The 10,748-nt window shown below is 44.3% G+C and overlaps 1 protein-coding gene across 3 annotated transcripts; it reads left to right on the top strand.

Moving 5' to 3' along the window:
- Window positions 1-3: 3 nt before the first annotated feature.
- On the top strand, window positions 4-10,437 carry CCDC47 (coiled-coil domain containing 47). 3 transcript variants are annotated; one of them, XM_059489046.1, is made up of 13 exons: window positions 4-104; window positions 2,259-2,524; window positions 2,646-2,753; window positions 3,257-3,431; window positions 3,614-3,735; window positions 4,279-4,344; window positions 5,072-5,173; window positions 5,998-6,108; window positions 6,412-6,497; window positions 7,191-7,249; window positions 7,762-7,871; window positions 8,042-8,209; window positions 8,839-10,437. In XM_059489046.1, exons 2-13 carry the CDS (start codon window positions 2,264-2,266, stop codon window positions 8,917-8,919), a joined length of 1,449 nt encoding a protein of 482 aa, XP_059345029.1. In that variant the 5' UTR covers window positions 4-104; window positions 2,259-2,263; the 3' UTR covers window positions 8,920-10,437. The 3 variants fall into 3 exon arrangements, with proteins under 3 accessions (XP_059345029.1, XP_059345030.1, XP_059345028.1); XM_059489047.1 differs by lacking the exon at window positions 4-104 and adding an exon at window positions 257-275; XM_059489045.1 differs by lacking the exon at window positions 4-104 and adding an exon at window positions 477-677.
- The last annotated feature ends 311 nt before the right edge of the window (window positions 10,438-10,748 follow it).

The following is a 10,748-nucleotide window of genomic DNA, read 5'->3' on the forward strand; positions in this document are numbered from 1 at the left end:
TGCCCCGGCGCACGCGCAGCGCCCGCCGGTGAAGCGGCGGGGAGTGAGGGCGGCGGGACCGGGCACCGGCGGGAGCGGGACCCCGGCAGCGGAACCGAGACACGGTAACGTCAGCGGCCGCCCCGGGACCGCGCTGCTTTCCCGGGGGGTTCCCCCCGTCACGCGTGTGTGTACCCGCACACCCCCGCACATGCGGCGGGCCCGCAGTGCGCAGGCGCCCCGGTACGGCGGGCGCGGAGCGGAGCGGAGCGGAGGGGGCCGGGCCCGTGACTCAGGTAACGCTGCCCCGGCCCCGCGGCCCCGCCGGACGGGACTCCCCGCTCCCACCTCCTCAGGCCTCGCTCACTCCGGGGAGCTCGGTACCGGCAGGGCCCCCGGGAGGAGCCGCCGAGGGCACCGGGCGTGCGCGGCCTGTGCTGCGCCCCGCAGTGGGCACGGGGGCGGCAGATCGCTGATTTTATCTCGTTAACCTTGACTCGTGTTCCGGGAAGGAGCGTCCCTGGAGCGGGATGGCGAACACCTACCGGGGGTGGTGTCCCCGGTGAGGGCCCGAGCTGCGGGGGACGGGCGCTTCTCCACAATCTGCCGCCGAGCTCGGCTCTGGGCTCGGGATTTACCGAGCACGCCCGAGCCGGTGAATGTGCAGCACGGGCAGCAGCAGCAGTGCTTGCCTTCGGGTTGGTGGAAGTAGTTTCTCTTGCCAGTGGGGTCTGGGCAGCCGGTGTGGAATGGGAGAATGAATCGGTTCATTGGAGAATGAATCGGTTCCTCGGTGGCGTGTGGGTCGTGGAGGGCCTGCCGAGGATGTTCTGCTTCCTGGAATTTGAATTTGGAAGCCCTTCTGACAGATTGCTGACCGAAGGGGGTGCTCCGGCTCTCACCCACCTCTGGTTCAACTGTTTCCTTCGAATTGGCTGCAAAAGCTTATTTTGCATTAAGCTATTTGGAATTGTTGGGTCTTCTGAAGGTGGATGTGCTCAAATAGTCTTGGAGTTGTTAATGTGAAATGTTAGAGTTTGGTCGAGCAGGTGGCTCTGTTGTCCTGTCATTTTCAACAGCATGTAAATTCTGTCCTATTGAAATAATATTTTGGGGGAGGGGTTCCTGCTTAAATTCACATAAAATTGTGAGATTCCCTCACAATGTTCCAAATTCCTGGGCCTTGCAGAATTTTCCATCCTGATTAAGGTTCTGTGACTATGTTCTGAGCAGGTTTTTGCTGGAGTGAGGAGTGTTTGACAAAGGTGTTTATTTCAGTCGTCCTTGTCATTCATAGCAGGGTTCCCTGCATGAGGCACTCAGAGGAACGCTGGTCAAATTTAGAAACAAATCATTTCTATTCTAAGTTTGTGAGAGAACACTCTGATTAACATTCAGGTTCCCACTCGGATCTGGTTGCTGGAGGGAGTAAAATGAGCCTGACAGCAGAGCCTGATGCAGCTGATCCTCTGTGCCTGGTTGTGGAGTGCAGCTGGGGGGTTCTGCTGCCTTTTTTGGACCTTGGAGAAGGTGCTCCAACCTATAGGGGAGGTTGGGACTGTTCTGAACTCAAGCAGAAGAGACAAGAAGGCAAAACAAGGGGAACTGACAAACTCTGCAGGGTTCTGGCTGATGTGGGGAGAGCTCTGGGCTTGTGAGCCCCAGTTTACTCCTGTGTTCTGTTTTTTTTTTTTTTGGCACAACTTCCAGCAAAAGGTCTTTGTCTCTATGCAGAAATCACGATGGGATACTGTGGGAACTTAGTTTTGAGTGTGCAGCCTAGAAAAATCACATCTGTGATTTTGGACCAGCAGAGGCTGTCAGAGCATTACTGTTTAAATGAACCAAGTGCATTTTAAGATTTACTGCTGCTGTTACACATTTAATGCTCCAACTGTGCCTAATTGCTAATTATTAACAACTGTAGACACAGAATGTGGTCTTGGAAGTGAGCTGGCTGGGAGATGCTATTGGAGAGTCAGTTTTGTAGCAGAACATCCCTGCTTTCCATCTCAGCTCATTTGAACAGTGTGGCCAGAGGTGCATTTGCTGCTGCCACAAGCACCAGAGTGCAGAACCTCTCCTTCAGAGTTATTTTTTCTTGTACCAGTACTTTGTTCTTTATAGAGATGGCAAGATCAGGCACAGGTTTATTTCTCTCTCTGGTCTGACTCGTGGTGTTTTCAAATTGTGCATTGTGGGTTGGGGGTTACTGGAAGTGTGATATAACAGAACTGACAAGGACTTTTTGCAATGATTGATTTGATTTCTTTTTCCAGTGAAAATGAAGAATTTATATATTTTTATCGCTGTCCTGTTCATCCCATGGAGCTTTACTTTGGCAAAGTATGATGAATTCGAGGATGGAGATGACATTATGGAATATGATGATAATGACTTTGCTGAGTTTGAAGATGTGAGTGAAGATACAGTCACAGAGTCTCCTCAGAGGATCATCACTACAGAAGATGATGAAGAAGAAGCCACTGTAGAGCTTGAAGGTCAGGATGAAAATCAGGAAGACTTTGATGATGCAGACACACAGGTAAGGCCTTGCCTCCTTCCTCAATGTGTTTCCTAATAGTGTCTCTGCACCTTTCTTTTTCTTTTTGGATTTTACTTGCTGGGTTTTGGATTTTCATGCTGTTTGTGATTTCATCCTTCAGGAAGGTGACACCGAGAGTGAGCCTTATGATGATGAGGAGTTTGAAGGGTATGAAGAGAAACCAGATGCATCTCATAGCAAAAGTAAAGACCCCATAACAATAGTTAATGTAGGTATAACTGTTGATCCAGTGTCTATTTGGAGTTTCATCATTTATTTTCTTAAGACAGTATGCCAGGAATGTCACTGGGGTACTGAACAATGAACACAGTGTGGTTTTAGCTGGTCTGTGGCTTAAGTGTCAGATTAGGACTTGTCAACTCAGTTGATTTTTGAAGCCAATCTCTCTGCCCACCCTGCATCACCTTTTTGCCTCCCAAAATTGTCTTTCACAGAATGATCAGGTGCTCAAGGTCTGCATTTTTATGGAAGTGAGTACTTTTTTTCTGTTAAGCAGGTATTTTGGGAATGCTGTTATCAGTTGTTTCCTGGATGATTACTGTGCCCCAGTAAGCCAAGTGCTTTATGTAGGCTTAGCTCTTCCCTGTTGCCTTTGTGGAGCTTATTGCTGTGTTGGGGATGGAACTTCACTACTCTGTGTTTCCCAAATTTTTTGTGTATTAAAATCCACTTCTTCAATATGTGAATCACAGCTTCTGTTCCCTTACACAGGTCCCTGCTCACCTTCAGAACAGCTGGGAGAGTTATTACATGGAGATCCTGATGGTAACAGGTCTCCTGGCTTACATCATGAACTACATCATTGGCAAGAACAAAAACAACCGCCTGGCTCATGCTTGGTTCAACACTCACAGGGAGCTGCTAGAAAGTAACTTTGCTCTTGTTGGTGAGTTCATAATGACAAGGATCCATTTTTAGTATTTGAATAAAGCTGGGTTTAGTCTGGCTTTTAGGCTGTAGAGAATCCTTCTCTGTACTGTGGTATTGTGAACTGTAAACATTCTGCTGAACTGTGGTGTCTCAGTTTGTGAGTTTAGATTGAGGTTCTTTCACTGTTGTTTTCCTCAGGGGATGATGGCACTAGTAAAGAAGCTACAAGCACAGGGAAACTAAATCAAGAAAATGAGCACATATATAACTTGTGGTGCTCTGGAAGGGTGTGCTGTGAAGGAATGCTCATCCAGTTAAAGGTAAGAATTTGGGAGTTTGTGGTGCTGTTTACATGTCACCAGTTGTTCGGTTCTAGAGGCTTTTCCATTCCTGTGTGGGCAACATGGAATCCCAGCTTGGCATTTGTGCTCACATGCAGACACAGAGTTCTGAGTACACACACATGAGCAAAAACTGGTCATCTAAAGGTCTGTACAGACCTCTCTTCTGCCCCTCAAAGGTGGCACTAAAGAGCAAGTGCTTGCAGGAAGAGAGTAAAAACCAGAGGTGTAGTGTGAACAGAGGTAACTGTAGGCTGAGGAGCCTATTTGCCACTTAGAGGGATAAATGGACCAGCAGGAATTCCAAGGAAGAAGAGCAAAGACAAATACAAAGCCCTGGACCTGGGCTGGAACAGTCCCACAGTTCCTGCTCTGACTTGAATGACAAAGCCCTGAGCAACTCCTGCAATGCAGAAAGTGGGCCTGCTTTTGAGCTGTATTGGTCACACAGGGAAAACTCAGGTCAGATATTAGGAAGGAGTCTTTTAGTGTTGTCTGTTCAGCTGTTTTGTGTGTTTTCAGTTTCTCAAGAGGCAGGACCTGCTGAATGTCCTGGCACGCATGATGAGGCCGGCGTCAGACCAAGTGGTGCGTACTCAGCCCTTCACATTAGCTCTGATAAACTGTTGCATTCCTTCAGTTCTGCTTTGCTGCTTTTGATTGTTCCAGGTGATTTCTGTACTATTCCATATCTTCCAGTTCAGTAACTAGTGAAACAACCTCAAAGAATTGTTTGTATTTCTTCCCTGCCTGTGAAATGCAAACTGCTGATGACTGGAAGTTGCTTTATCTGTGGATTTTATCATTCGAGTGGTTTTGTGAGTCTGTCATGATTCAAGAGGTCATATTGATAAGAAGTGGTTTTACAATCTGAAATACTTAGTGATTGTTCATCTGTCTGTTCAGTCTGCCTGAATAGGACTGCTTAAACCCATATGTTGGTCTGGATATTATATTCTTAACGTTACCTTTTGCCTTCCAACTTGCTCATAGAGAGCATAAGTACCAAGAGAGGTTACATTTGGAAGAACAGTGACTGTGTGCACTGTGAATACTCTTCCCATGCATCAGTAATTGTATTTACTTACATCAAAATATTTAATTGCAAATTATTTTTACAACTCTGTTGTTTTAGTCACTGTCATTACAGCATGATACTGCATGGTGTGCTCAGTCTTTAAGACATACTAAAAAGCTTTAAATCAACCACCTTTTTCTTAGCTGTGTCTGTCTTTGCTTAGTCCTTGTTCTTAGGAATCAAAGTATCAAACAAACATTGAAATCTGACCAGGGCTAATAACATTCTGTTTCACAGCAAATAAAAGTGACAATGAATGATGAAGATATGGACACGTATGTGTTTGCTGTTGGAACCAGAAAAGCACTGTTGAGACTTCAGAAAGAGATGCAGGACCTGGTATGTACATGCACGTTGATAAATAATAGCATATAAGAATCTAATCTGCATATTCATTGTTTTCTTGGGAAAACCTGTGACTGATCTGTTGGAATTTGTGTGGAAAAGATATTTCCATTTACAGATTAAAGTTTAATGGAATCAATAATGAGAAATGCTCCCCCCATCAGACCTGCAGGGAAAGAGGCAGTGGAAAGCAGCTTACACCTTTCTTTTGGGGTGTAGTTGGTTTAAGTACAGATTTTTGTCAGCAAACATGAGTGTCATTTCACCTCGTTTCATTTGCACAAAAGACTTCAAGGATTGAAAAGTAAACTTAATTAGTGATACGTGATGTGGAAAATTTAGGTTTAAGTCATCTGTTTTTACATTATCATGAAATTAAAACTTTCCATATGTTCAAGCCATGAAAAGAATTGCAGAGCTTGCCCAGAATCCAGTGATAACAAGTAATGTTAAAAAAATCTTTTCTCTCAAGTAATAGCATGGTGTGTGGTTGGTAGGATGCCAGTTTTTTTTCTGTTATCAAACAATGTAATATAAATAAATGCCTTAATCCACTTTGAACACTCCAGAATGTATGTATTAGAATTGTTTTATCTTCTTCCTTAAAATGCTGACTTCTGTAGGAAAATACTTGCTTAAAGACTGTTGATGCAGTGTGCTTTACTTTGTTTGAAATGTCCCTAGCCAGGATGAGTGAATGAGTGTAGTTTTTCTTGTTTCTTTTCAGGTACTTTTTGAGGCCCCTCTGTTCCAGAACAGTTTATTCTGATAAGATACTTACAGGCCTGTGTTTATTTTTCTTTTTCTCTTTGAAACAGAGTGAGTTCTGCAGTGATAAACCTAAGTCTGGTGCAAAATATGGGCTTCCAGATTCGCTGGCCATCTTGTCAGAGATGGGAGAGGTCACGGAGGGAATGATGGATGCTAAGGTAAACTGGAATGAATTAATACAAATACTCCTTGGTAATCCTGGCATTTACAACTTGTATGTTCTAAAAAAGTTAAAAGTTCAAGGGGAAAATTCATATCTTTATCAGTGTCACTGTGGCAAGCTGGGCACAGCAATTTCCTGAGTGATATATAGAACGTAGAATGGTTTTGATTGGAAGGGACCTTAAAAATCATCCAATCCTAACCCCTGCCATGGGCAGGGAACCTGGCAAACCCCTCTGGAGTGGGTAGGCTGCAGCTGGATTGGTGTGGGGAAAAACTAACCCCTGTTTCTCTTTCAGATGATCCATTTCCTCACACACTACGCTGACAAGATCGACTCCGTCCAATTCTCGGACCAGTTCTCCGGTCCAAAACTTATGCAAGAGTACGTATAAAGCTGTCTGTCAGCAACACACAGGCAGCAGCTCTGCTTTTCCCTGAGCCTCCTTGTCCAGAGGTGCTTTAGGAGCTGCTTCACAATTGCCAGGTGGTGGGTGATGTGTCTTATCTGAATTACCACGTAGGTTTTTGCACATGCCTGTGTATTATGCTCACAGGCATATAAATAAATGAATATAAAGGAACACATTTGGATTTAAATATGAGACAGCTTATGTGTATACCTTGTACTAAAATTGTTGAGGATCTGTGAAATGTAGGCCTGAGATTTTCACATTAGAATACTGTGGGATTTTGGGCAGTGAATAAACTCTTGAGAAAATATTTTGTTCTCCTAAAATATTTAGAGATCTTTAGTGGTATAAACAACAAGGGGTGTGTGAAGCTGAAAGTAATTCAAAATACACAGGCCCTCTTAGTGCTCATGTGCCCACGTGACATTTGAGGGGCTGATGCTGTATGTTTTCACACTCATGCCTTTTCTCTGCCAGCTTTTGAGTAAAACACTTGTGGAATCTGATTAGTTTGAAACTTAACTTTTGGTTATAGCCAAGCTTTTAATGTTTATGTTTTTCAAGTACTTTCCAAGTGGCTTTTGGTTCTTGATGGCATTTCAGACGAATGTTAGTTACTTTGTATTTTGCTTCACTTTTTCCAAACACTTGTTTCTTTCCTCCAGGGAGGGCCAGCTTACAAAACTGCCCGAAACTAAAAAGACACTTTTGTTTACATTTAATGGTAAGGGCTCTGTTGTCTGTGTGTCTGGGGGAGTGTGTGGCTTTGTTTGGGTAAGTTACATGCTCACGATCTCTCACCTGTGGAAGATAATGTGTGATGAGTGACTTCAGTGCCTGTAGCAGGATCACTGGTTGATAAACAGAAGGCAGCAATACACTGGGGACTGAGCAGCATATTGTCCTGATAACAGGACACTCAGTCCTGCTGTTATTGACCTCAGCTCACAGTCCTCTCTCTCAGGGTGGTTTGTTTTTAAACCACAAGCCTTGCAGTTTGAACATGCACAGGCTCAGTTGGTTTACCTGGTTTGAAATAAAAGTGGCCTGTTGGGAGAATTCTAGAAAATAATAGATCCTCAAATCTCTTAAAAATTGAAGTCTATAGCTCTAAATGAAGCTTCCTAAAGAGCAGGATAAGAGCATCTTTATTTCATGAACAGTGTGAGCCATAAGGGCAGCAAGCAGACGAGTACTGCCAGTCTGTGTGAATAAACAAGGAACTCTTTATTTCAGTGCCTGGTTTAGGCAACACTTCCCCAAAGGACATGGAGTCTTTGCTGCCTCTGATGAGCATGGTTATCTACTCCATTGACAAAGCAAAGAAGTTCAGGCTGAACAGAGAAGTAAGTAGGGCCTGGTTTTCTGTCTTCTGACATGGTGTGAAATTGGAACCATTACCCCTGGCTCCTTATGGATCCACTGGATCCTTCTGTTTCTGTACGACTGGTAGAGATCCTGCATCCTGCTTGTGGGGAAATCACTACAAACTGCCTTTGCTTCTCTCTGTGCCAAGGGTAAACAAAAAGCTGACAAGAACAGGGCTCGGGTGGAGGAGAACTTCCTCAAGCTGACTCACGTGCAGAGACAGGAGGCGGCGCAGTCCCGGCGTGAGGAGAAGAAACGGGCGGAGAAGGAGCGAATCATGAACGAGGAGGATCCCGAGAAACAGCGGCGGCTGGAGGTGAGGGCACCTTCCCCTTGCTACAGGCTGCTGGCACATCTGTCACAGACACATTTGCTGAAAAATCCTTTCCTTAGGATTTTTTCTCCTGATAAGCTCAGGAACAAAATGACAATGATTATCTGCTGCTGTGGAATGCAACAGGTGCATCTGTGATAGGTCTCATGTGGTTGTTTCTAATTAATGGCCAATCACAGTCAGCTGGCTCAGACTCTCTGTCCAAGACACAAGCCTTTGTTATTCATTCTTTCTTTTTCTATTCTTAGCTAGCCTTCTGATAAATCCTTTCTTCTATTCTTTTAGTATTGTTTTAATATAATATATATCATAAAATTATAAATCAAACCTTCTGAAACATGGAGTCAGATCCTCATCTCTTCCCTCATCCTCAGACCCCTGCAAACACTGTCACAGCAGATCCCTCCTGGGAGATCTCCAGGGCTGCCTGGAGGGATAGTAGCACTGGCAACTTTGATTTCTATTTGCTGCTCCTTTCTTAAACACACAAAGGCTCCCGGTGAGCTGTGAACCTGGTGCTGAACCTGGTGCTGCAGGGCTTTGTTGTTTGGTTCTGCAAGGATCTGCTTGAGATCACCTGTGTTGATTCAGATCCCTGTCCTTGCCTGCAGGAAGCTGCTCTGCGGCGTGAGCAGAAGAAGCTTGAGAAGAAGCAGATGAAGATGAAGCAAATCAAAGTGAAAGCCATGTGACTGTGCTGTGAGAAGTGGCTGGTGTCACCTGTGGAACTGTAATTCACAGGGTACAAAGACCATCATAACTCCATAATCCTCTGATTCCTTGAACACTAGTAACCATTAAGAGAAAAGTTCTTGCATTGGTGTTACTTATTTAAGTATTACAGCAAAATGTGTGGAGAGCTTTGTCTCGGCAGTTCTGTTCCAGGTGGTACAAAGTTTTGCTACTTGTCTGTTAAAAAAAAAATTGCAATATTCTTGAATGCTTTTTGTCATTTGTTCTTTCAAAACAGAAGATTGTAAACCTGTCCATGTGTGCTGGTAACATATTCATGCTTTGGTTTTAAACTTTGGTTTTAGTTATTGTGAGGGAAAGGGGGAAAGGGGAAAAACTTAGGGGGAGGCAAACTGCACAATAAACATTTACTGTGTGCATTTATTTGCATCAAGGCACAGCACTTAGAGCCTTCCATACACAGTATGGATTCTTCAGGGATTTAAGCCCAGTAGAATAGAAGTTCTAATAGAAGTAGAAGATTTTTTTATCTTCATTTTTTTTTTACAAACAAAGGCCTGAAGCAGTATTAGGTCAGCTGTGGGCATGATTGGCTTATGTGTAAAACATAGAGATGGTTGAACCAAGGGAATGGAATACATGGACAGTTTCCTACTTGTTTGGATGCTGCAGACTTAACCCAATGTGGGATCTGTGATGTCAGCACAGTGTTCCTTCAGGAGTGAGTGCATGGTGAGTTAGCAGTTCAGCCAGCTTTCCTTCAGTATTTTTATCAGTTCAAGTTTGTCTCAACCCCTTCTCTCCTGATCTCAGCAGCTGCTGCCCAGCTCACTTCAGCCAGGAGCCAGATCTAGTGGAGTACCTGCAATTCCTGATCTCCCTAAGCCAGTGAAAACTTTCAGAGGATATTCCTCCTCCTCATCTGGTCCGTTATCTCTTCAGGGTTTTGAATCTAAATGGGAAGAATGAAGTGAATGCCCTGTGCAAGCACTTCGCTGGGAGAGCTCTGCATTTTATAAATGCTTCCTGTCCAGAAGGCATTTTATTGTTGCTTGTAACAGACTTTTAACAGTTTTGTGGGGAAACAATGTCCTGCATTTTCTTGTTCAATACTTCATGGAAACTTGGTTCTGAGGCAATAAGAATTAGCTGCTGTTGAAACAGCAATTGCTTAAACTCCTTGTTCCAGCACGGGATACTTCACCCTGATTGAAATGCAAATGTCTGTAACCTGATACATGCAAATACATTAATTTTATAATGGTTGGTAAAATTATTTAAAACCAAAACTAATGTAGATTATGTGAAATTTTAGCACTATTTAGCTTTAAAGATTAATATGTTATTGTTCCACAGAGTTCTTTGAAAGGAAATACTAGTTTGTGCTCTTTTGAGTAAGTGGACAGCTTTCCTGAAGTCCCATCTAGTTGTGGGCCATGGCAGCTAATTTTGTAATACAAACATTCAAATGAACAATCTAATGAAGAGTAAAATATAATTGAAACACTCCTGCTTTACTTGGCTTGTCTCAGTGTTCCTTTCATTCAGTAGACTCTGAAAGGCTCCTTTGTGCTGGTGAGTTTTGGTGTGGGTTGTTAGCAGCAGGAGGAGCTGGTTCCTGCTCAGGAGGGCTGCAGGAGCTGTGTCCCCCTGGGCAGGCTGGGCTCACATGGAGGATTTGCCCCGGGATTTGCATCAAAACTGGGCACAGCAGGGTCCCTGGTGGGGCACAGCCTTGGCCACTCTCCGAGGGACCCACGGAGTCACAGGACTGATTAGTTTGGAGATCTCCCAGATGATCCAACCTGTGATGGTTCCCTGCGTTGTC

This window comes from Ammospiza nelsoni, chromosome 26, assembly GCF_027579445.1.
Source record: "Ammospiza nelsoni isolate bAmmNel1 chromosome 26, bAmmNel1.pri, whole genome shotgun sequence".
NCBI lineage: Eukaryota > Metazoa > Chordata > Aves > Passeriformes > Passerellidae > Ammospiza > Ammospiza nelsoni.

What these genes read in the sequence shown, in the direction of transcription:
- CCDC47 (XM_059489046.1), top strand. Translation starts at nt 2,264, where the DNA reads ATGAAGAATTTATATATTTTTATCGCTGTCCTGTTCATCCCATGGAGC. An exon ending in ACCCCATAACAATAGTTAAT is followed by an intron (nt 2,754 to 3,256) that starts GTAGGTATAACT and finishes TCCCTTACACAG; the next exon opens with GTCCCTGCTCACCTTCAGAA. An exon ending in AGTTCAGGCTGAACAGAGAA is followed by an intron (nt 7,872 to 8,041) that starts GTAAGTAGGGCC and finishes CTCTGTGCCAAG; the next exon opens with GGTAAACAAAAAGCTGACAA.